The sequence below is a fragment of the Salvelinus alpinus genome, chromosome 15 (assembly GCF_045679555.1).
Source record: "Salvelinus alpinus chromosome 15, SLU_Salpinus.1, whole genome shotgun sequence".
Lineage (NCBI taxonomy): Eukaryota > Metazoa > Chordata > Actinopteri > Salmoniformes > Salmonidae > Salvelinus > Salvelinus alpinus.
The window spans coordinates 45,990,400-46,017,945 of NC_092100.1; the positions used below are offsets into that span (position 1 = coordinate 45,990,400).

The 27,546-nt window shown below is 41.0% G+C and overlaps 1 protein-coding gene across 1 annotated transcript in view; it reads right to left on the minus strand.

Moving 5' to 3' along the window:
• LOC139540170 (vesicular glutamate transporter 3-like) overlaps window positions 1-27,546 on the minus strand; it is a 41,422-nt gene that overhangs the window by 12,114 nt on the left and 1,762 nt on the right. The window contains exons 2-6 of the mRNA XM_071343767.1: window positions 23,014-23,266; window positions 17,423-17,541; window positions 4,307-4,421; window positions 3,936-4,023; window positions 732-818 (exon numbers count right to left, since the gene is read on the minus strand). Of these exons, the coding sequence (XP_071199868.1) occupies window positions 732-818; window positions 3,936-4,023; window positions 4,307-4,421; window positions 17,423-17,541; window positions 23,014-23,266 (662 nt within the window). The remainder of the gene's footprint in view (window positions 1-731; window positions 819-3,935; window positions 4,024-4,306; window positions 4,422-17,422; window positions 17,542-23,013; window positions 23,267-27,546) is intronic.

The window sequence follows — 27,546 nt, forward strand, 5'->3', positions numbered from 1 at the left end:
TCAATTTTAGAATAAGGCTGTAACGTAACAAAATGTGGAAAAGTCAAGGGGTCTGAATACTTTCCGAAGGCACTGTAATTATGTAGGAATCCCAGACAGGAAAACGTTACTTTCAGTCAATTAATCATGTGATTAGATCACAAGAGAGCTACAGAAATGATACTGAAACGCAGCAGGCACAAAGTATCTTATGAGATTGTGTGAATATCTTAATCAAACAACAATTAAGATGAATTTGACAAAACAGACGAAGCAAAGAAATTCGAGAACAATCTAAGACTGGTGTAATACTAATGACATAATGACCGTGGTGCTTTGCATGTCACACTAGTGACAACTAGTGTACTGCATGGAATGTTGCTCAAATGGGAATCACCCACCTACTGTACTTTATCATAGTTGGGCCAGGTCTTGTGAAAGCTGTTCTGAAGTCATATAAGTAATTAAGTTGAGAATGAATATACTGTACATTTAGAAACTCAAGACACTTTTCCCCCCTATCTCTAGTTAGATCATAGACATCTCCCTGTTTTACAAAGATCACTATCTTTGGTCATTTCCGCCATCTAGAGTATCTGAACATCAGTGCCTGCATTTCAATGATTTTCCCAACCAAAACTCAATATGCAAACCTTAGTATATATTCCTGTATGAAAGATTTGTAAACCACACCTATACAATCCACATGGGTTCAATTTAGCAATTTAATATTGATTTAAAAAAAATCTTACCATAGATATAGAAGACTGAGGGCCATCCAACGAACTGAACCAGTACTCCTGCTAAAGGCATGGCAATCACAGCACCTGCATATGAACCTGGAAATAAAGAAAATGGAAAACATGAACATGCCACTGTCATAGTTCTCTTTGGTCAGCATCTAAATGAAACCCCAATAAAAAGACTAAGTAGTGATGCCCAGGTATCAAAACTAGCTTTGACTGAAAAAAGCTTTCACTATTACATGATCATTACTCCGCAGCCCCTCAGCAACTCTTCTTCATCACTAGAAAAGTACTACTAGAAAAAAGTATGACTTGCCACAAAAACATGAATAATCTCAGTTAGTGTAAATGTCATGCAACAGCAACCCTATTGGATTCATCAAATTAGGACTCATTGGCACCATCCTTGGGAGAGGATGTTTTAATGTATATTTTATTATCTGATGGCCTTATAAACACTCTCCATTTTAATAGGACGGGGAGCAAGCTCCTTCAGAGTGAGCAGGTGCAGTGTGAGGGCAATCTTTCATTCAGAAGTGATGTCAAAAGTGTTTGGAAGCACTGGTTGTCATGGCACCAGTTTATTATGAAAGATGGCTGTTTTAATGCATTTTCGGGGGAGAACAACAGCCGACTTCTGCAAAACAAAACCACCTCTGTAACACATCATTTTAAGGGGTCCTTATTACAGTGTAATTACATATGTAAGTATTGTAATTAATTGTAATAATTCTAAGTTACACTGTACTAACAACATGTAACTGGTGGTACCTGCAGTCTGTAATTACAGAGATGTAAACTATGGCTTGTTACCATGCTTGTTACAAATATTCAGGTTTCTGATAAGATCTGAACACACCATTTTTCACCTGAACAAACCACATTATAAATATTTGCCAATTTAAAACCAACCACCTCATTTGCAACATAAGCTATAAAGGGCTCTGGAGTATGATGCCCAGGCCCAGGTCCTGCTTTCGTTTGAAATGCATGGAAGCTTATGAGCGCTATGGCAAAAACAGGGTTTTACATAAATAAATAGTTTAAATTGTTAAATCGTTTAACAGTGAATTTGACATGTAAAGCAATGGTAGCTAAGGAGGGCGGGGCTTGACAAAGGATGAATTACTTTATTAAGCATCAATCAAACATTTTTACCACATTAATAAACAGTTATGGCAAAACTTTGGGGATAGTCATTCAGTGCTTGCCAAATTGTAAGCCTATTAAGCTTGGTTAAATAATGGTTTATAAATGCACTTAAAATGGTCATAAGACAACCCCTTATTTCATCATGTAACCTGGCAAGGGTTTCACAGTTGAAGAACATTCTCACTTCGGATGCATTGGCGCACTTATTTATTTATCCCAGGAATTAAGGCATCTTCATTAAGGCACTACAGAGGGTAGTGCGTACGGCCCAGTACATCACTAGGGCCAAGCTTCCTATCATCCAGGACCTATATACTAGGCGGTGTCAGAGGAAAGCACCAAAAATTGTCAAAGACTCCAGACACCCAAGTCATAGACTATTCTCTCTGCTTCCGCACGGCAAACGGTACCGGAGTGCCAAGGATAGGACCAAAAGGCTCCTTAAAAGCTTCTACCCACAAGCCATAAGACTGCTGAACAATTAACCAAATGGCCACCGGATTATTTACAATGACCCAGGTCTTATCTTCCCTGAACCTTGTTCTCAAGGTATCCATTACCAAGGGTATGAAATGAGACACACCCAGCATGTTAACGTTAGCTTGTGCACCAGCTAGCTTGTTAGTTTTAGCAAACACCATAAGTATTATGATAGTTGGATAACACAACAACTAGCTAGGTAGCTAGGCCTAGCTATAGGCTTAAACCCTAAAAAACATTTAATAATGTTAGCAGAGATATTGGAGGAAGTTTTCTGTACTGTCTCTGATGATAGTTAGCTAGTAGGCTAATTGTCTTTGCTATATTGTCATATACAGTAGCTAACTTACATTCTGTTTCTCTATGACACCTTTCCCATTGGGTCTCAGACTCCAGGATTGGAAACACAGAAACAGATGAAAAAACAGACGTTGTCGATTTCCATTGTTACTTGTAATTTTAAAAAGGGGAGAAAAAGACAATCACATTTTCTCTGAATTAGCTAGCTAGCTAGGTTGCTCAACATACTATATGCTGCAGATTTCAGTCACCACAAAAAAAAAAAATATGTTATTGAGTAGGCCTATATCTTTGTTTATTCTAATTAATCAAATTATGAATCCAACAATAAAAAGCTGTACTATTTTGTAGTCTTTTTACATGTTACAATAAAGTTGACTAAATTAGAAGCTCATCTTTTTGTTGTTTTGACTTGGTAATGAGTAGTAAGTACATATATGGTATATGGTTGACCTATATCTGATCTGTTTTTGTAAACTCAACCAAATTAACGCAGATTATACACTTTTGGGGGGGGGGGGGGAACTGCTAGCAATAACATTGTGTTGACACGTAAGTTATTAGAGCCTATTGAGCCTTCAACCTTTCTCATCTTGGACACCCAGTGCATCTGTCCATGAGAGATTGCCACCTTGTGACAGTTGTTACTGAATCGGATGCAGCTGAGAAGAAATGAAACACAATATTTGTGAATTTAGTGGAAACTTGCCCATTTGTAACAAGCAAGGCAACAAGCATTTGTTGTTACAGATCTATCATTACTGACTGCAAATGCCACCAGTTACATGTTGTTATTACAATGTAACTATGAGTTATCACAATTAACTACAATACTTGTTACAGTGTAATTACACATATAATTACATTGTAATAAGGACCCCATAAAATGAAGCGTTACTACAACCTATCCCATCCCCATTTTCAGCCATTTTACCACAATGCTAAACATCTCTGGACAGAGAACAATGAGATATATATTCAATGGCTCGATTGGGGTTGATTGTGGTTATGGGTATAACAGAAAGGCAGGCAGGATATTTTTGAATATCCATTCGATTTACTAAATTAATTAGATTTTTGCACTTTCACCTGTGAAGTTCATCATAATTTATTTAATCTGTAGCCTAACAAACTGCATGGTTATGATCTGTCGGTGTTTATAAAATTGTGCCTTAAAATCTTGTTTCCATTACAGCGCACGTGTTTGTTTTTTTATACGGTATGACTTTCCTCACATAAAAACTGGATGGAAACGTGGTTAGTGTTAATTTCACTTACCACAGAATGAGGTGGTGGCCAGACGACTTCTCTCTAGGGGAGGAGCCCATTTGGCCCACATCCCATGGCATGCTGGGTAGGTAACACCCTGTATAGGAAACATTACAGGGCATCCTTATTCTGAATGGTCAAATAATCAACCTGAGTAAAGAGATACAGATAAATACAGTACCAGTCAAAAGTTCTGAATGGTGTGTCCAAACTTTTGACTGGTACTGTATACGTGTCCCTGTACTGTATATGAGCTTTGTCAAATGTATCAGTCATTATGATGACTAACGTTGCCACCTTCAATTGGGCTACATTTAGTAGATTTGGTTTAAATTTGGCAATGAAAGTGTCAAAATCCAGCAACAGTGAAGACGACGCACCTCCACCAAGCCTTGTAGGATGCGGACTAACATGACACAGCCGTAGTGCCTCCTGGCTGCTGACGGGATGAACATATTCAGTATGGACGTGAGGAAAATGGCCGCCCCAAACACTCTGGGGAAACATTACATTATAGTGTGACTAGGTTATAGACAAAAATGGTGAGCAAAAATTTCTACAAAGGGTAGCATTTTCCAATAATTGCATACGGGATCTTGTAGGATCTTAATTTGAGCCAGCTTGCTACAGCAGGAAAATAATCATTCAGCAACAGGAAATGTGAATTTTTGTAGGGGTTGATAACTTTTTCAAAAGGGAAAATCAAGTCTGACAAAGTGGAAACTTCAGAAACCAAAGTACAAACTACAAGTTTTAGATTTCCTGCATTGCAGAAAAGTTATCCTGCATCAGGGTGATAAAATTAAGATCCTCCTTTACCCTCCCCTACGCATTTATTTGGACAGTGAAGCTAAAACTTTGAATTTGACTCTATACTCCAGCATTTTGGATTTGAGATCAAATGTTTTATAGGAGGCCACAGTTATAAAGGCATAACGCAGTACCTACGCCAACAGTCAACACCAGCCATATGCAGGACCTGCAGAAGGAGCTACATGAGCTAATGCAGAAATTTCTCAGCCACCACCATCCACTCTACAGATTTCCACAAAAACCCAGGACCAAGCCAACAGCTGAATTAGAACGCACCCACCAACCAACCCAGCTGAGCCCTCTTGACTGTGGCCTAGCTTGGCTCCCCCAGCACTATCATCATTAACACAGGGACTAATGACCTGCCTGCCCAACAGGAGAGGGTGGCCACATCACATCACTAAGGGGAGTGATAGAGAGTGCCTCCACCATCTTCCCCCTTGCGAAGATTGTAATATCTACAGTACACTGCTACAGAGAGATTTCCACCCTGCCACCATTCAGAGGGTAAATGCCAGCATCTCTCGGGACTGTATGCTATGGCCCAACGTACACCATCCCACCCTCAGCCTGGACTGTCTTTACAACAATGTACACATTTACATTACATTACATTTAAGTCATTTAGCAGACGCTCTTATCCAGAGCGACTTACAAATTGGAAAGTTCATACATATTCATCCTGGTCCCCCCGTGGGGAATGAACCCACAACCCTGGCGTTGCAAGCGCCATGCTCTACCAACTGAGCCACACGGGACCACGTGTACACCTGTACAAAGAGACAGTCCCCACCTTCGCCAGGATGTTAAAGGATGTTGCTTTGGGTGGCCAGTTCACCTCACCCCACAGGAGCAGCAGACCAGCCACCAACTCCCTGAGACAAATCAGTTGCTCCTTTAGACCTGCATCCGTTGGCGCCTCACAGAGGCTGGAGAACAGCCAGCAACACTGCCCCCCACACCACCCTCCATCGCTTTTCTGCTCAGGAACTGCATGCAGATACACTGAGCTATGCACAAGCCGTATGCAGTCAAAGAGGCCCCACGCAGAGTTTGGAGGATCACAGGCCACACTGCCCTCCACACACCCCTCTTTAATTCCCCCTACAACCTCCCTCCCATGCTACCAGACCTGTCCCATCACAGCACAGCTCTACCAGACCCGGCCCATTACAGCACAGCACAGCTCTACCAGACCAGGACCACCTTAACTCAGCCCAGCTCTACACAGCACAGATCACTACCCTAGTGTCTGGCAAAACACTGTTGAGTGTAGTGCACCACATGATGCAGTCCACACCATGTATCATTCACATCATCAGCCCTCTCTTCTGAGAGTTTGGAGCTGTGCACACGCAGAATGGACCACTCCGGTCCCTGCAGCAGTTCCACTCCTTGAGCGGGAGCTTCACCCGGATGGACTGCTCTCCCAGTTTCAGCCCCAGCCCCTGCATCCAGCGACTTGAGGGAGTCTGTCAAATACTCAGTCTGCTGTGCTCTTACCTGGATGGCCAGGGACCTGGGCAAAGTCTCTGCTCACTCAACAAATAGCTGCAGATGACCCTATGCTTGTTTACTCTTATGGGAATGAGCTGAATACCCCCTCAGTGTGGGATGTATGATAAAACAAATGTTTACACAATTGACATTTGTGTACAGGACTCGTGTCCTGACATTCTAGTTCTCGGAAACATGATTAAATGGTTCTGTCTCTGATAAAGACATTTAAAATAAATTATTATAATGTATTTAGATGTGACAGATTACAGAAAGGGGGAGGAGTGGCCATATATCTAAAATCTAATTACATGGTGTCCTAACCTTTAAATATTTCTGTTGCTAGAAATTTGAGCTCCTAGTTGTACAATGGTTCTCCCTTTAAACGTTGCGTTTGGTGGGTTATGGGAGACGTGACATGCCTCGCAAACATCCATTAATACTGTACATGTCACACTCTGACCATAGAGAGCCTTTTTATTCTCTATGTTGGTTAGGTCGGGGTGTGACTAGGGTGGGTAATCTAGTTTTCTTTTTCTATGTTGGCCTGGTATGGTTCCCAATCAGAGGTAGCTGTTTATCGTTGTCTCTGATTGGGGATCATATTTAGGCAGCCATTTCTCCACTGTGTTTTGTGGGATCTTGTTTTTGTGTTGATGCCTGTGAGCTTTACAGAACGTCACGTTTCGTGTATTCTTTATTGTTTTTTTGTTCGGTTCACTTAAATAAAAGGATGTCGAAACGATTTCACGCTGCGCTTTGGTCTGAGTATGATTACAACGGCGATCGTGACAGTACATTTAAAGTCCCTAAACTCGGCAAGAGTCTTTTGGTCTGCTGATAGCCCATCAAGGGTGGATGGCTTCTAGCCCATCAAGGACACGTTGTTTGCAGAGTTCACAAACAGGAGGTGGAGTTCCAGAGCTCACAGATGTGCGTGGCATGGATTGTGACTCCATCTCGTTCCTCGCCCTCTTCAATGCTTCATTCTCCGCCTGACTCTCCGCCAATGACGAGTGACTCTCCGCCAATGACGAGTGACTCTCCAACAATATCACCTGGCTCTGGACCAATGCATCAGCTGATTAATTTAACAATCACGGCTAAAGTGATTTAATTAAGGGTTTCAGTTAGGAAAATATGACGCTGTACAACGGGACTGGTCGGGAGTAGTGTAGGCCTAAGCTATTAAGGGACTGCAGGTGAAGAGCATAAAAATCCTAACATTTCCAAATAAAAATCTGATTGATTTATCAAGACCAGTCCCCATGCGCTGTAATTCAGTGATATTTATTCCTTATTGTCCTGCTGATAGTTGAAATAAATATCAGCATTTTGAAATTGTATTTTTATCATTATTTTATTAATGAAAGCATAAATACTGTACAGTAACGAAAGCCTAAATACTTTACAGTACATGCTTGATCTGACATTTTGCAGTTGCATGAGGTTTGGAGTTAGAAATGTAAAACTTAAAGAGTATTTGTTTTCTAACGCCTACAGTAGTTGAGCTATTAGACGACCCTTTTGTAAAGGTTGAAGACTCTATTGTCCTGCTTATAGCCCATCCTGCAAATGTGTTTTGCCTAATTCACAGCCTGATACGCTTGTGAAAAACAAAATGTCTCCAGCTGTCCATCGCTACTGTAAATAAAATCACAGAACATCTAAGGGGCTTTTATATAATTATCATGTAGGGTTAATAATAATAATAATAATCGTTGGATAACAGATCGGCTCTCGTAACTCATTAAGAGGAGGCTTCTATCTTCAATATAATCATTAATTCAGAAGGTTTTGTTTGTTTGGTCCTTAAATTAAACTGTTATATATATTTATTTATCACAATTTTCTTTAACCAATTTTAGTCTTTAATGCAGGGCCGACAGCCAAGTTCCTTACTTTTCCCTGCTTCCACTTGATAAAGGTTCCAATTGATAATTAAAAACAAAAATCAATTATTATATTGAGTTTTATTTGTTCTGTCTTTTCTGGTGGATTAAACTGAAATTACAACCAACTTTCTATGGCTTGTTTAAAAAATAACGATATTTTGGAGATGATTTTGTTTTCAAATAACCGAAAGTGTGTTACGACTTCCACCGAAGGTGGCTCCTCTCCCTGTTCGGGCGGTGCTCGGCGGTCGTCGTCGCCGACCTACTAGCTGCCACCGATCCATTTTTCCTTTTCGTTTGTGTCTGTCTGTTTTTTTTACACCTGTGTCCTATTAGTGATTTCGGTGGGTTTATTAACAGGGGGTGCTATTTTCCCATTAGCATAATTTGCTCTACAGATTAAACTGCCTCTTATTCAATTATTGCTCTTACTATATGCATATAAATAATACCATTGGAAAGAAAACAATCTCTAGTTTCTAAAACCGTTTCAATTTTGTCTCTGAGTGATACACAAGTCATTTGACAGCACTTTCCCTGACCAAGAAGTAGAATGCAAGAAGTCTATGCTCGCTTCAACGCTCTGCCTATATATGGTCATGACCCCTATGACCAGAAACACACTTCATTCGCCTTCCTCTGGGTGTCAAGAGGACGTCAGAGGAGAAATTCTTTGTTTATCTGGTACTGACGTGAAATAAGACCTATTTCTTTGGCGTGACCGACAACTTCCGGTTTTCTGATTCGCACGAGTTGGAGCTGCGATTGTGTACTGTTTTGCTGGCGTTATGGATGAAAACTATCTCCGTGTCGAATTTTGTTTGATACATGTGACCATATCATCGTAATGTATGTTTTTTCAATATAGTTTAATCAGATTATTTGAATTTTTTCGGGAGTTTTGTGGTGTTCCGTTGTCTGATTTTATTTACGTTTGAGAGATCCGTGCCACTCGACCAGTACCTGTGCTAAATGGAGTGGGAAAGGAACAATTCTGAACGGAACCAACGACTCATCTTGACAAAGGACACTTTGATCAACATTCTGATGAAAGATCAGCCATAGTAAGACACAATTTACGATGTTATATCATATCTGTTGTGCATGTGAACTGGCCGTGGGCGCCTAGCCGAATCTGCCTGGTATAGCTATGCTAATTTAGCGCTACATTTTGTTTTCGTTATAAAACATTTAATAAATCTGAAATATTGTTTGGATTCACCAGATGTTGGGCTTTCAATATCTGTACGCTGTGTATTTTTCTGAAATGTTTTAAGATGAGTAATTCGTTATATGACGTTGGTCTCTGTAATTGTTCTGGCTGGGTCAGCACTATTTCAGATTGCAGCTGCAATGTAGAACTGTGATTTATACCTGAAAAATGCACATTTTTCAAAAAAAAAACTATGCTATACCATAAATATGTTATCAGACTGTCATCTTATGAAGTTGTTTCTTGGTTAGTGGCTATATATATTTTTATTTAGTCGAATTAGTGATAGCTACTGACGCAGGAAAAAACAATTGGGAGTAAAAAAATCGTGTCCTTTGCTAACGTGGTTAGCTAATAGATTTACATATTGTGTCTTCCCTGTAAAACATTTAAAAAATCTGAAATGGTGGCTTTATTCACAAGACCTGTATCTTTCATCTGGTGTCTTGGACTTGTGATTTAATGATATTTAGATGCTACAAGTTACTTGTGACGCTATGCTAGCTATGCTACTCAGTGGGGGGGGGGGGGGGGGGGGGGGGGGGGTGCTACCGGATCAGGGTTGGTGACTCGTGAGAAGTTAACCTACACTGCCTGCTAATTATTTGTGCGGGATTATTTGCTGTTGTTACTCTGTTAGGGGTGCGTGTTTGCGCCACAGTTGTTTTTTTTCTCACGGTCGTTGTACCGTTTGGATTGTAATTAGAAGTAGAGGTTTCTCCTCCGTGTGTTATGTTATTTCCCTGTGTGTGGCGACTTCGTTGGGTGTGTTTCCCCACCTGTTGTTGTTGTGATGGGACTTTCAATAAACGATTGTGCTACTGGGACTTCCTTGCTCTCCTGCACATACCTCTTCTTAGGAGGCACCTAACAAAGTGAGCGTCAAAAAGAAAGGAGGACCAAGGCACTCTTCATATAATTAATGAAAATGTCTTTATTTGTATGGCATGTTCAATGGAAACAAAGTTTATAAACTCTGATGTATTTCGTCTCCAAGTCCTTCGTCAGGGAGTACCGAAAGTGAGCGGTTGTAATCTGAATAAAGGGAAAAAGGCCATTCTTGAACATGGGGTGAGACATTCTTACAAATTTGTAAATAAAACCAGTTTGTTATTTAGAATAATTTATTTCTGTTTTTAGAGGGAGAGAAACCAAAAGCCCACCGTGCCTATTTTTCGAACATCGTCAGTCCACATGTCAAGCGTATTTCCCCCATTCTATTTACCCACGTTCTCTCTTAACTCCAGGACAACCGACAGTTTTTGTTGTTGTTGCCTGATGCAGGACTCTAGTGCCAGAGAAGAGAGACTCTCAGGCTAAAAATACTTCCATTAATTTACGAAAAGATTTAGCACAAAAGTAAATTTGAGCCACAGTTTAGACTACTGATAGATCAGCGTTTTAACTCCCCTTTGTGATAGTGTGGTGCAATGACAAAATGCCACCATCTACCACTAACGGTCACGGCATAAGCTTGTAACTTTTAAAGGAAGAACTACTGTAAATGTGTCCATAAACCAGATTACACATTTATTTCTTGCTGAGATGTACTGCCCCCCGCTGCTGCCATGGTGGATGCTAGTGGTGCTATAGCTGCGTGTTTAACACCCTTTCTGTCCTCGAAGTTGGTCATTTTAGGGGATTTGAATCTGGATTGCCTATCCCTGGCCTCTGATCAATTTAAGAGTATACAGTATGCATTCATTTGAATCTGACTGAATTTATTTCAAAACCCACACGGCTAAATGTGAAACACCCTGCTAACTCCTCATTGATTTCTAAAAGTTTTACTACTAACCACCATAAATATTTGTGTAGTGGAGTATTTGCACATGCTTTCAGTGGTCATTATCCCATAGTATGTATTAGAGATACGAAACAGCAAAATACTAATCCTTGTTAAATTAAGAAAATACATATATATTTTAAGTTTCCTCCTGAAGGGTTTTTACACATGTTCTACTCCTGTATTCCTGTCCCTGAGTTGACTCAAGAAAATGTATCCTCTATATCTATTCCTCTGGCAGATAAACACACTTATTTTAAACAATTCAGAGTCAAAGATAGATCTAACCCTTGGTTTTCTTCAGAGCTATCTGAGCTTATTCAGATGAGAAATCGGACCTGGGCGAAAGCAAGGAAAACTGACTCTGTAGTGGACTGGAAATCGTTCAGGCAATTGAGAAATAGATGTAGAATCTCGACTAAGAAAGCTAAATCAAGCTACTATCTCTGACTGTTGGTGATCCTTCAACATTCTGGAAAACAGTAAATGCACTGAAGCGTACAAATTCCGCTTCTTCCCTGCCTAAGCAAGTTCTGTCTGATTATGGCATAGTAACTGAGGAGAATGGGATAAGTGATGCTTTTAATCATCATTTTATCTCGACAGGCTTTTTAAAAGAGAGAAACTGTTGTTTAATTGATTGCTCTTCCATCTGGTTAAACCCTTCAACTTCTAGTGAATCTTTGTTTTCATTTCAACAATTTACTATCTGTGATGTGCTAGATGCCTTGCATAAAATTGATGTAAAAGAATCCACTGGGGCTGATATGCTTGATACATTTTTTGCTGCAGCTCTCTGCCCCCTAATTTCAGAATTATTAACCCATATTTTAACCTGATGAATATACCTGGTAATATTCCCAATGTTTGGAAGGTGGCCCATGTACTCCCCCTTCACAAAGGTGATGACGCCTGTGACCTAAATAATTATCTATTTCGAAACTTTCTTGCCTTGCTAAAATATTAGAATCGTTGATTAATTCTCAGCTAAGATCTTTCTTATCTTTGAAATGTATTATAAATGTATATCAGTTGGGTTTTAGACCAGGTCATAGTACTATCTTTACTGCATCCCTAGTTATAAATGATGAGGTTAACTGTATGGATAAAAGGCAACATTGTGCTGCCCTCTTCATTGACCTTTCAAAGGCTATCGATACTGTTGATCACTCACTGCTAATTAAGAAGCTTTCCTCAATTGGCCTAGACCTGGCTTACTTGACAGTTAGAAGTAAATGCGTATCTACGGATGGTGTTAAATCAGACTTCCTGTATATTACAAAAGGTGTTCCACAGGGGTCGATTTTGGATCCTGTACTTTTTACTGTTTACATTAGCCATGCTGGCTAAGTGTGCCTTGAATTCTAAATAAATCACAGACAGTGTCACCAGCAAATCACCCCCACACCATAACACCTCCTCCTCCATGTTTCTCGGTGGGAAATACACATGCGGAGTTCATTCGTTCACCCACACCGCATCTCACAAAGACACAGTGGTTGGAACCAAAAATCTCCAATTTGAACTCCAGACCAAATGACACATTTCCACTGATCTAATGTTCATTGCTCGTGTTTCTTTGCCCAAGCAAGTCTCTTATTTTTGGTGTCCTTTAGTAGTGGTTTCTTTGCAGAAATTCGACCATGAAGGCCTAATTCACAGTCTCCTCTGAACAGTTGATGTTGTGTCTGTTACTTGAACTCTGTGAAGCATTTATTTGGGCTGCAATTTCTGAGGCTGGTAACTCTAATGAACTTATCCTCTGCAGCAGAGGTAACTCTGGGTCTTCCATTCCAGTAATGATGGACTGTCATTTCTCTTTGCTTAATTGAGCTGTTATTGCCATAATATGGACTTGGTCTTTTACCAAATAAGGCTATCTTCTGTATACCACCCCTACCTTGTGACAACACAACTGATTGGCTCAAATGCATTAAGAAGGAAAGAAATTCCACAAATTAACTTTTAAGAAGGCACATCTGTTAATTGAAATGCATTCCAGGTGACTACCTCATGAAGCTGGATGAGAGAATGTGTGCAAAGCTGTCATCATGGCAAAATGTGGCTCATTGAAGAATCTCAAATATAAAATATTTTTAGATTTGTTTAAAACGTTTTTGGTTACTACATGATTCCATATGTGTTATTTCATAGTTTTGATGTCTTCACTATTATTCTACAATGTAGAAAATAGTAAAAATAAAGAAAAACACTTGAATGAGTAGGGGTTCTAAATCTTTTGATCGGTAGTGTATATGATTGAAATGACACCCACCCTGTATTCAAGAAAATGTTGTGCAAATATTTTAAAAAATCTCAAGTTTATGCATTTTTAGATAATTGATATTAAGGTAAGAAAAGGGTCATTTTAAAAAGGAACAAAAACGACATCCTGAAATTCTGAAATAGTTTGACAACCCTGTTTGTAAGCTTTACATTTATATCAAACTCAACAGTTTATCCTTTCCAGCGATGAAGACATGGATGTTTCATGGTAGGGTGGGGTATGCAAAATGGGTAAACATTGAGCGCATTTCTCCTGAATGTTTTGGCATTCAGGTTAAAAAGGTGACTTTCTGACCACTTCTACCATGGGAAAACATGTATGGAAAGTTTTGTTTAAAACAAAAGTGATGCTGTCAAAAAGTGAATGTAATGAAATGCATTTACCTTTGACACCTTCAAATGGGGGGACTAGACACATAAAGTGCATTAATTTCTAAACAGTAAAACAGATATGTATGAAAATACCCTAAAATAAAAGGTGACATTCTGCACTGTTGCTTCATATAACACATTTGATCTCAAATCCAAAATGCTGGACATATAGAGCCAAATAAAAAGTTTTTGCTTCACTGTCCAAATAAACACGCAGGAGAGTGTATGATACAGTAACAGCTACATATAGAATTATAAAATCTTAATGGACACTTGACATACAACAACCAGGTCAACAACAACCCACCAATTACTGTCATGGCCTGTACTGCTGTAGATCTAAAGGTTAAAACCAGTCGCAGGTAAAAGAAAGTGAGCACCCAAGACTATCTTCTATTGACTCAACACCAATCATCAATGTCCCTGAAATAGTCAGTCCCTCCCAGGTCTCCCCTAGCCTCGACTCCAGATGTTCTAGATTTAGGAGAATATGGTGTGATCTCTGGCATTGCAAGAATGGGTCTCCTTCTGACAACTCAAAATGACCAATCCAACATAACAATAATACATCTGCCGTTGAGGGACAGACAGAGATCCCATAAGATTCTGCTTCATCCCTATTGCTTTCTTCCTTCCTTCCACCCCTCCTTTTTCCCAAAACAAAGTGTAAGTGACACTTGTAATATTCCAGTGGCTGGCGTCTCAGGGAGAAATCAGATGCAGGATCTTTCATTATTTACTCCGTCAGTGGCGTGTTCTCTTTTCCTGTGAAGATTTTATTACAGGACTACTATCAGCCCCATCAGAGCTGCACGCTCACCACACGCTCACCCACATGCACACGCACACACCGGACGGCATTAACCCTTACCTAACACACACACAAACACTGCATGCCTTTTTCACTTAGGTACCTGAAACCTTTCAGTTATAGCTCTAACGCCACACACTGACCAATGCCAAATATCCCGTCTTTCAGTTCTAAACCTCACCACACATTGACTGACTGCATATTTCAGACACCCAATGTGTATGTTCCTGCACTTACATTTTTTTTTTTTTACAATCGTTAGGACCCATTTCTCAATACTTAGGTCACTTTTTCAAAACTCTTCACACAGTGAGCATAACAGCAGTCTATGTGGGCTAAAGTGTGGATCATTTTTCATTGCTTTGGTACAAAATGCATTCAATGACTACATCTTTCAATTTTCATGAACTCTTTTCTCACTCAGACACAACCACCACCAAAACTCTATGTACCTACAGGCCAATTTGCACATGTTTACATACTCTTTTCAAAACTGTTAAACTTAAGGTCAAAACCTAAAATAACACAAAATTGAATAAGACATACATTTGCTACATTTCTACAGTAATACCGTATTGAAATATATTCCAAATCTAAAAAATGAAATACTACCAAAACAATTAGACCAACCACAGCTGATTCCCATTGTAGCTGAACACCTTCACAGGTGTTAGTCTTTCAATTACATTACCATCTATACAAAAGGGGACATTTTAGGAATAATGCTGTACTGTAATGTAAACATGGACCCAGCCCGAGATAGAGAAGTGGCTGACAGAGGAAGAAGAGTGGCTGGGAGAGGGAAAGGGAGAGGAGTACGTACGCATGGTGAAAGAAGACTGAGAGGAAGAACAAGAGCTGTTGTCTCAGATGAGATTAGGGCTGCTATAATTGATAATGTAATAAATCATGGACGATCAATGAGAGAGGCTGGTCTGAGAGTGCAGCCAAATCTGCAACGCTCAACAGTGGCATCTATTCTGAGAAATTTCCGGCAAAACAACAGGTAAGATGTGCATTTTGCAAGGGCATCTGACTGAACTGCACATTACAGAAGTAAATTGAGCAAAGCCTCCAAACCTACTTGTGTGTAATTGTAATTGTTTTTGTATTTCTGCTTAAGACCCAACGGTTACCTCCTACAGGCGGGAGAGGTAGGATTTTCACTGCTGTGCAGGAAACTGCAATCGTTGATATGGTCATCAGAAACAATGGCATAAAATTCAGAGATTCGGGACGAGTGCTGGCAGACAATGTAAGCTTAACAAATATTTCTAGAGTCCTGAAACAACATCAAGTCAGGATGAAGCAGTTGTACACTGTCCCCTTTGAGAGGAACTCTGAACGAGTCAAGCAACTCAGGAACCAATAAGTCCAGGTAAGATGACTATAAAATACAGAACTGGTTTTGAACAAAACCAAACAGGGCAGAGACATACAATGGCATGTTTTTAGGTATAATGTAAACTACTGCAATAACCTAACTCTTATGTTGCCTTGTGGATTTATTTTAGAGAGTCATGGAGATTGAAGCCAGGCAAACACCCCACATATTCATCTTTGTGGATGAGGCTGGTTTCAACTTGGCCAAAACACAGCGGCGAGGAAGGAATGTGATTGGGAAAAGAGCCACAGTGGATGTTCTGGGCCAGAGGGGTGCCAACATCACAATGTGTGCAGCAATATCCTCTGATGGATTGCTGTTACACAAACCGCTAATTGGGCCATACAACACCGAGCATCTCATTTCATTCTTGGGTGACCTCTATGGAAGGGTTGTGCCAGGTGAGGCGAAATCGGCCAACGTTTGTAATTGTATGGGACAATGTGGCATTTCACCACTCCTGTGCAGTCACAGAGTGGTTTGCAGCCCATCCCAGGATAATGTCACTTTTCTTCCTTCCTTACTCTCTATTCCTCAACCCTAGAGAGGAATTATTTTCCTCATGGAGGTGGAAGGTTTATGACCACCATCCACATGATCAAATGTCCCTCCTGGACTAAATGAATGCTGGATGCCTGGACATATCTGCAGAAGATTGCCAGGGATGGACCAGGCATGCCAAAAGATTATTTCCTGGGTGTATTGCCCAAGATTACATAAGATGTGATGTGGATGAGAACCTGTGGCCAAATGCACAAGACAGAGTTGACTAGTATTGCCACTGTATCTGTATCGGTAGACGGTGTATATACAAATGATTGTATTTTGGAATCACTCAATGCCATAAAATGCCATAAAACATATTGTATCATGTCTGATACATTCCTGTAACATATACTACATTGAATTCTAAACAGTAGAGAGGTGTCATTCTTGTTTTGTAGAGAAAACATTGTGTAATGCTACCTGTTGTTCGTGTTGTTTAGGTCATTGTTTTATGAGTGACAATGTGTGCTTGTTGGGTGACAACCTTTGCTAGTGTTATGGAAGAACGAGCTGATTTGAGACATGTATGAAGTGTTTTGGTAGTTTCAGGGCATTTTGAACGTGAAATTAACTGCTGTGCCAAGCTGAAAGTTAGTTAGGAGAACTGTGTGAAGAGTTTTGAAAAAGTGACCTAAGTATTGAGAAATGGGTCCTAGCGATTGTAAAAAACTGTAACAGAGGTATGCATTCCAAACCTCCATTATCAATAGTCAATGATCTTGAGCCACCCCAGTCACCTATTTAACACTCTCTAGTCCACCCACAAACCAGTTCTATTCAAATACCTTCTATTTCTTGAATTTCCTGAGTTTTTCAGTATCGTAAACAGTGCCCATATTTGGACAGCCCCAGGGTCACAAGGAGTGAGAGCGTTAGCAGTGGGAAAGTCTCACCTGTTGGCGGCCAGCTTGTTGGAGATGAAGCCTCCAGGGATCTGTGTGACGATGTAACCCCAGAAGAAGGAGCCATGGATCAGTCCCACAGTCTCTGGGTCCCAGTTGAATTGAGCTGGCTGGTGAAGAGGGATAATATAGGGTATTTAACTTGTTATGAGTTATTTCACATAAGAAGCGTTTGTGTATGTGTCCGGGGCTATTGTGTTGTTAGAGTTTGAAAATAGAATCAGAGGACTGTTTGGGGGATGCTGCTGTCCTTCAGAACAACGCTTAAACTTTTCCATCCAAATATCAGCTGTTGAATAGCAATGGCGCTATAATACGACATAATACAACATTCAAGGGTGTGTTCACCTGATCCCCTCTATCAGGGATGGATGATTGATGTAGTTAATTAAGAAGATTAAACTCAAGATTTAGATATGCAATCTTTTTAGTATTTTGACTGAAGCCTATAGGCCTACATTGACGACTGCTGGCTAACAGGTGATGATAGATGAATCACTGATGATTCAAGTATTAGCCTATACCTGCCCATTTACTAGGCATACTATGGAATTATATTATATTTGAAAACTTTTTCAGAATTCAATCACTGCGAGCATTGATATCACTCTGTGGTGAAGTCATTAAACTCGTCTGTCCTCAGTACTGTTTTCGTGATGAAAATGTTTGATGTTGTTTTCTCAGGTTAAACTACATATTTGTTTAATCTATATTCCATATAATCTTACAACATTTGCTGTCGTTACATCATTTCATTCCCTTGCCGTTATTGCAACATTGTATACAATTCTGTTTCATACCATAGGCCCATTTATTCAGGTTTGACATGGATGCAGTGTTCGGGACTCACGAACAACGCTACACTCATGAGGAAACAGTTACTTTATTTCGCTCAATAAATGTTTCCTTAGTTTAGAGTCTGTGTTTCCCCGAAATGTGTGATGCACCCATATCATTCTGTTTTGTGTCCGGACTTTTCGGTGACAATGCTATCAGTGCGCACCTGAGCGTTCACAAGTTTATTTCTGGCCTTCCCTCATTTGGTCAAGCCACGCGCATTATTCTCAAATCAAATCAAGTTGTATTGGTCACATACACATATTTAACAGATGTTATTGTGGGTGTAGTGAAATGCTTGTGTTCCTAGCTCCAACAGTGCAGTAATATCTAACAATTCACAACAAGACACACAAATCTAAAAGTAAAATATTGGAGTTAAGAAATATATAAATATTAGGACGAGCAATGTCGGAGTGGCATTGACTAGAATCTAGTAGATTACAGTATATACATATGAAATAAATAAAATGTATGTAAACATTAAAGTGACTAGTGCTCCATTATTAAAGTGATCAGTGATTCCATGTCTATGTACATAGGGCAGCAGCCTCTATGGTGCAGGGTTGAGTAACCGTGTGGTAGCTGGCTAGTGACAGTGACTAAGTTCATGCCAGGGTACTGGGTGGAGGCCTGCTAGTGATATTATTTTTACTGTTGATCTACCGGTAATACGGTTCCTGCATGAACATGAAAGTGTATATTTTGACCAGATATCCATGTAGGATTTTGGTGAAACATTTTAAGACAGTTGTGTGCTGCAGAGGCTTCATGCCAACAGGGGGCATAGGGGCATATACCCCTTCAGATTTGCGCTGTAAAAAAATATAATAATATAAATAAAAATACAATATACTATTTGTATATATTTTTTCTCTGTAGTACTCCTAGCCACTTACAGTGGCGATTTTAGCATGTACATCTTGGTGGGGAAAACTCCCAAAACATTTTTTAAATGCATGCAAGCCACTACACAACAAAACACTAAGCAATACACAAATTGCACTGTAACGGTGACCAGGGGCACAACTTTCACTGGGGACCCCCCACATTTTTAAATTGCATTTTTGTTCCCCCCAATTTTATCATTGGAATGTGATACAAAATGAGGCATTGGTGTGCTTTAGGACCATGCAGATGCCTCCGAGCGTTCGGGTAGGCTGTTTGGAGTGTTTATCAAACTGGATAAAAAATACATATGTAATAATAAGTTATGCCCCCCCCCCCCCCCCCACTTCTAAAACCAAAGTTGACCCCTGACGGTGACAAACGGTGCCCACAAACTGTTGGGGCCTACATAAAGCTGTCCCAATAGCAGAGCTTTCTTTTCAGCAACATGGAGTGACTCCTTACCACTGCTACACCTGGTTATCAGCAGAGCCTTGTCTGGCTGTGAAACAGTTCATTCAGCCTCATTTACTAACTTTAAAAAAAATAGCTGATATGGCTGACTTGCATAAACAAATGTGGTTTCTACTGACAATTGAGATGTACAAACTATGGCATAAGGGGGGACGAACGGATAAGAGGCAATCTGTAATTTCGATTAAGACATTAATGACATTAGCGATAAAGTAGTCAATATGACTATATATATGAAGTAGTCAATATGACAATTTGTTCAGCACTTTTGAAATGTACAGCGACAGAATTCAGAACGTTCTTACAGTATTCTCCATGTACACCAAGACAGAACCGTAGGATAAATAAAGAGGGCATATAAGCAGAAAATGAAAGCTCTTACAATATTCTTTGATTACATTTCTCTAAAACAAGCTATAGGTTACATGTGCACCACCAAGTCAGAACAGTAAGTAAATTATGAGGAGGAAAGGGACCAAATTATTAGGGTGAGGCACATAGGCTATTAACAGTGTACATCACAACATACACTTAGCAGAGAAGTCAGTGTAGCGTATATTTTAATAAGGGCAAGTCCAAAAACACGGTACAGTACAATACCCCAAAACAACGCCCAAGACAATGGGAACTAACAGTACTCCCATAAGGCGCAAAAACACAACGCACCTTACTATAATAACCACACGCGAAATACACTGAGGAAAGGATCCACAAGCAACAAGAAAATAATCCCGCACAAACCTAAGCGGGGAAACAGAGGTAAATATACACACAGAAATTAAAGCAAATGAAAACCAGGTGCGAATGAACCAAAGACAAAACAAACGGAAAAGGAAACATGGATCGGTGATGGCTAGTAGGCTGGCGACGCCGACCGCCGAGCACCGCCCGAACAGGTAGAGGAACCACATTCGGTGGAAGTCGTGACAGAGCTAGGCTGAAACACCTGCATTTTGGAGCTGCCTTTCTCAAGAAAACAAAAAAGAGACCATGAATGCAGATTTATTAACACAATATTTCTTATTTTTTTTTATATTGTTTGCAAACTGATATGTGACACGTATTAATGCCAAAATAACATGCAAAACAGGCAACAAAACAAGTGGGGCTCAAACATGTGCTGTCTGAATGACGGTCACCACAGTCTACTTAGCAATTTAATGAAGTTGGGTTTAGGTTCCCAATCTCCCAACCTCCTAATTAGCTACCAGTAAGCCATTTCAGGCTATCAATCAAGTTAGATTAGCTAGAGTAGACGCCTGTATCTTTGTAGTGACTGGGTTGATACACCATCCAAAGTGTAATTAATACTCAAAGGAATTTTTCCATTTTTATTTTTACCCATCTACCCTTAGGTGCCCTTCTTTGCTAAACATTGGAAAACCTCCCTGGTCTTTGTGGTGGAATCTGTGTTTGAAAAAAAACAACCGACATGAGCAAAACATCTGACATGTACATGCTTGTGAGAATCTCACCTTTGCACATAGGGGTCGTTAATGTGTAGCACAAACGGTTCATAAGCTATAGACCAGTGGAGGCTACTCAGAGGACGAAGGAGCTCCTCAGAGGAGGGAGAGGACCATCCTCAGTGAATTTCATAAAAATAAAAATGTTCAAACATTTAAAACGTCTCACGTCACCAAATAATTTATTAAAACTGTTTTACAATGAAGGTCTACAGTAGCCTCAACAGCACTCTGTAGGCTAGCACCATGGTGTAGCCGGAGTACAGATAGCTTCCGTCCTCCTCAATTAAACGCTTGTAATTGACTTCCATACAAAACCTAGGAGGCTCATGGTTCTCACCCCTTTTCATAGACTTACACATTAATTATGACAACTTCCGGAGGATGTACTCCAACCTATCAGAGCTCTCGCAGCATGAACTGACATGTTGTTCAACAAATCAAAGGATCAGAGAATGAATTTTGTATTGAAAGCATAAGCTACAGCTAGCTAGAACTGCAGTACATAAAATGTGGTGAGTAGTTGACTCAAAGAGAGAGAAAGACAACAGCTGAACAGTTTTTCACTTCACTTACTTTGCTAGCGTATGCAGCCAGCTAGTTTAGCCTACTCAAACACCCAGCTCAAACAGAAAAGGATGCTATATTAGCTAGCTGGCTATGGCTATCCAACACTGGAACTCTTCCAAGTCAAGGTAAGCTTTTGGTTTGATTAATTTATTGTCACCAAGGCCCGCTAGTGTAACTGCTAAACTGCTTGTACACTGTACTGCATGATTGTAGTGGGTTTACTAATGCGTTAGTTCTGGTAGCTATGTTATTTATAACATTAGCTAATATGGTGATGACGATGTAGGCTGTGTGTAGGGGTTAGTGGTTAAAATATGAAGGTTTGGCTTAGAAAGTTTTTTCCCGCATGTTCACAGACAGCTGATGTATTGTGTACTGAAGTCCACAAGCGAAGGGAAAAAGTGAGAGGAGGAGAGTGCGTAGATGCGAGAAGGAATTATACAACGCTCAAAGGGATCATACTGTTTGTATGTGGCTGCTATGAAAGTGAACTGTGTTTGCGTGTGATCAGGGGTGTATTCATTCTGCCGACTCTGTTGAAAAACATTTCTTAAACGGAAACAAACAGAACGAAACAGGGATAAACACATGATTTTCTTCCAATAGAAACGCTCGTAAATAAATACACCCTAGATCATCTAGATGCAGGCAAGAGTGTACAAAGGCGGTATTGAATGTGTCGATGTCTATCACCTCGATTACTCACATTTCTCTCAACCTGTGCACCTACGTTGTAAACTTTAATTCATAGGCAAGGTCATGATGGGTATAGGGAAATCATGTAGTAGCCGAAACATTTCGATGTTACACTGAGCTGGGTGAATGGAATATGAATGACAGTCATCCAATATACTGTAATAGAATAAGGCCATGCTCATAAAAAAAATATATATTCTCCCTCATCTTAGACAGCACCGACCGCCACTGCTGGGCATGCATATTTCTCTACCTGTACGGCACGTGCAATTTGAATGCACCTCGAGGTTAAAATTGTTTTCTCACATTGATGCGACAGGCTGAACAATTGAATAGTTAAACTATTCTACTACGGGGATGTCTGATTTGGCTGAAGCTTACTCGTGTTTTTGTCTGTGGAAAATGAAACATGGACAACAATTTTTCATAATTCAAATAACCAAAGCAGGTACCAGGTCTCAGCTCCGCATGGCTCTCATTTGGATCATAGGTGCCGTCCGACTCAATTTGAGCCCTGCCTCTACCTGCCTACCTCCTGCTGCTTCATTGCCCTAACGACTGCTACAAAGTTTCTATTTTACACACTCCATAATGCACACCTCAATCTATGGAGTCTTGTTTATGTCAGTGAGATATTTCTTTCTCTCTCACCTGGAGTACAGGTGTCCCATTGATGTAGACCGTGTTGTTGTTGACCATCTCCACGATGGCCACGCCCAGGTTGCAGCGGATGCCAAAGGAGATGCAGAAACCCAGTCCACTGAGCATGGCGATGATGTAGCGCTTGGGCAGGCCGCAGCACCCGCAATCAAACAGAGGGGCACTGTGACGAGGGGTCACCTGTTCCGCGTCCTCTGTCAGCTCCATCTGGTCCTCCTCGTCCGCATTGGTGCCATCGATTTTCCTGTCACGCAAAACATGCAAGTTGAGACAGATACCCAGCAAACAGTCAATCTTCCTACAATGTTCAACAGGAGGACATTGGTAAGTGTTTAATTGGTGACGTTGTCATACTACACTACATAGTCCAACACTCTTAGAAAAAAAGGTTCCAAAAGGGTTCTTCGGCTGTCCCCATAGGAGAACCCTTTTGTGTTCCATGTAGAACCTTCTGTGGAAAAAGTTCTACATGGAACCCAAAAAGCTTCTACCTTGAACCAAAAATAGTTATTCAAAGGGTTCTCCTATGGGGACAGCTGAGGAAAACATTTATGTTCTAGATAGCACCTTTTTTCGAAGAGTGTACTACAAATAAGTATGGTGTATACAATAAGTATTTGTATACCTAATTCCCTTGAATGACACTTCATGTTAAATCTACTATGATATTTAAAAGAGTCTTTAAAAGACACAAAGACCATTCCTGATCTTACCATTTCTGTCTTCAATAGTATTATAAAAAAAAATTTAAACTGAGGAAGGGGAGGAGACTCCCAACCGCCTACTCCCCATGAGAGGTCACAAGGTGAAACCAGGATGCAGTTCTGAAAAGGTAACTGTGCATCTGATATTTGGCTCCCCCTCCCCCCCACGACTATACACCTGTTCCATTACCCAACATCCCTCTCGACCCTCATCCCGCAGTTAACAGGAGCTGCTTTCATCTGGCCACCTCAGATCTTCACCTGAGTTCCTCTCTCTGGGCAGATGTGATAATGGTGTTCAAGGTGTCTGTATTTTATCATGCATTTGGTCTCCCTTGCACATACTGTGGATCCATTGTTAATGAATGGCATGTCCTAACTATATATACTGTATGTTTTCAATCCATCGAATATGGACAGCTGTAGTGATTCACAGGGGAATAAGGTCAGTATTTGAAGCGTCATCCCATTCATCACAAACGGACTGAATGTTAACAACAATAAGTATTTTTGTGTTACATTGGTGTGTGGAGTTTGTAGAGCACCATCCTCAGCGGGGTCGGAAAACAACCTGATGCATCTCGTTTTCAGGGCAAATGGAAAGAGAGCCTGTGACACGACTTCCACTTTTGGACGTTAACAAGGCAACACTCCACCTTAACTCCTCCTCCACATTTACTTGATTGGTTGAACAGTTTCTTTTCTCGCCAGGACCAGAAAGAAAGAAACAGGGCTCAGGTGTCTGCTGCATTAGGTTACTACAGCACAAATTCAATGGTTGACAGTGTAATAGATATCCTCAGCACTCCTCCAGGCAGCTTTGATAGACAGATGGGCAAACAGTAGAGATTCTTGCAAACTCCTATCCAATCTCATAAAACAACCTGAAAAAACATTTTTGGTGTAATTATATTTAAAATAATGGTTCTTTGCAGAACCTTAGGAAAGGGTTATAGCAGCATGTGTTCCATTTAGACCTTGTCAAAAAGGGTTCTGCATAGCACCAAAAGGGGATCCGCTACTGTTACAAGCCAAAGAACCCTAATTTGGCACTATGTAGACTGAGTCAGCCATTTTTGAATTTTCTAAATACTCAGGTTCCTTAACTAATACACATGTTATTTGCTGCAGAACAGGCAAAGTGCACCTAAAGAGAACTGAAGTGTCAAAGCATTAGCTGAAGCAAAACAAAACAGCCACACATACAATACAAAAATATCCCTTCATTAGTCCCTTGATGTCAAGGATGCTGGGCTCCATTCCTTTTACCTCACACTCTTCAGAGGTCTATATTATGTACACTTCATTCACTCCTTCATTCATTCACAAGTATTTAATGTGCAAGAAAACCTTTATGATGTCTTGCTTGAAAGGCCCACATTCGTAAAAAAACAAAAGGGTATTTTATCCCATGATCTATTAGCAAGCAGAATCTTACTCATCCCTGCCTCCCACAGACTGTCACCACTGTCTTTCCCAAACCCCTAAGCCCCCATCCTTCCACTCCAACTCAGCCCTGTCTCCCTATTCACTGATCCCCCATTGAAATCCCACTATGCACTCAGATGAACCATCAAACAGGCAAAGCGTCAATACAGGACTAAGATTGAATCCTACAACACCGGCACTGAAGCTGTCGGATGTGGCAGGGCTTGCAAACTATAACAGACTACAAAGGGAAACCCAGCCGCGAGCTGCCCAGTGACACAAGACGAGATACATTTATTTTATGCTCGCTTCGAGGCAAGCAACACTGAAGCATGCATGAGAGCACCAGCTGTTCCGGAAAACTGTGTGATCACGCTCTCCGTAGCCGGTGTGAGTAAAACCTTTAAACAGGTCAACATTCACAAGGCCGATGGGCCAGATGGATAACCAGAACGTGTACTCAGAGCACTCAAGGACCAACTGGCAAGTGTCTTCGCTGACATTTTCAATATCTCCCTGACCGAGTCTGTAATACCTACATGTTTCAAGCAGACCACCATAGTCCCTGTGCCCAAGAAAGCAAAGGTAACCTGCCTAAATGACTACTGCCCCGTAGCACTCACGTCGGTAGCCATGATGTGGTTTGAAAGGCTGGACATGGCTCACATCAACACCATCATCCCGGAAACCCTAGACCCACTCCAATTCGCATACCGCCCCAACAGATCCACAGATGACGCAATCTCAATCGCACTCCACACTGCCCACTCCCACCTGGACAAAAGGAACACCTATGTGAGAATGCTGTTCATTGACTACAGCTCAGCGTTCAACACCATAGAGCCCACAAAGTTCATCACTAAGCAAAGGACACTGGGAGTAAACATCTCCCTCTGCAACTGGATCCTGGACTTCCTGACGGGCTGCCCCCGGGTGGTAAGGGTAGGCAACAACACATCTGCCACGCTGATCCTCAAAACTGGGTCCCCTCCTGTAGTCCCTGTTTACCCACGACTGCGTGGCCAAGCATGACTCCAACATCAACAGTGGTAGGCCTGATCACCAACAATGATGAGACAGGCTATAGGGAAGAGGTCAGAGACCTGGCAGGGTGGTGCCAGGACAACAACCTCTCGCTCAACATGAGAAAGACAAAGGAGCTGATCGTGGACTACAAGAAAAGGAGTTCCGCACACACCCCCATTCACATCGACGGGGCTCTAGTGGAGCGGGTCGAGAGTTTCAAGTACATTGGTGTCCACATTACCAACAAACTATCATGGTCCAAACACACCAAGACAGTTGTGAAGAGGGCACGACGACACCTTTCCCACCTCAGGAGACTGAAAAGATTTAGCATGGGTTCTCAGATCCTCAAAAAGTTCTACAGCTGCACCATCGAGAGCATCCTGACCGGAGGAATCACCACCTGGTATGTCAACTGCTCGGTATCCGACCGTAAGGCGCTACAGAGTGTAGTGCGTTTGGCCCAGTACATCACTGGGGTCATGCTTCCTGCCATTCAGGACCTGTATACTAGGCGGTGTCAGAGGAAGGCCCAAAAAATTGTCAAAGACTCCAGGCAAACAAGTCATAGACTGTTCTCTCTGCCACCTCCAATTGGGTGCCAATGATCCCACATCCCTCCACCTCCAACTCACCCCTGTCTTCACCAACCCCCCAGCCCCCATCTCTCTTCCCCAACTCACTCCTGATTTCTCCAGTCCCCATCCTTCCACTAAACTCACATATGTCTTCTCCAATCTCTCATCCAGAGCTGATGTTATGGGTAGGCCTTAGTGGGCCTGCCCTACCCTACCTCCTTGCCCGTCCAAATAAAATATTTTAATATTGACAGAAAGACTCATCAGTCACAGATAAAGCATCTGAGCAAACGAAACAGCGCCCTATCGGTCTCAGTATTTACAGGCCATGTACTGTATCTGATGCTGTCTGGCCAAAAAGAGTATGGAATGTCATACTCTTTTTGGCCAGACACAATCAGATATATGGTCTACATATAGGAAGACAGAGGAGCGCTGTTTCGCTCGATCGGATACGTTCTCCGGTGAGATTGTATCAGCCGGGTGCACAGTGCACTATTCAGATACTATAATTATTTTGGACAAATGTCGAAGGTAACCTACTTTTTGAAGTGATTTGTTTGACAATCAGATGAAAACATTATGACTGGTTGTGTTCATGCCACATTCAAAGGTAATACATGTACAGTTAAATGACATGTCTTTACTATAAAACTCATCTGAAAAATTGTTCCCTTTAAAAAACCCTATGGAAATCGAAAGCCCGTCCAACTGACTCATTCTGGCACCGGCTCTGCCCTCATCCCAACTCACCCCTGCCTTCTCCATCCCCAATCCATCATCCCAAC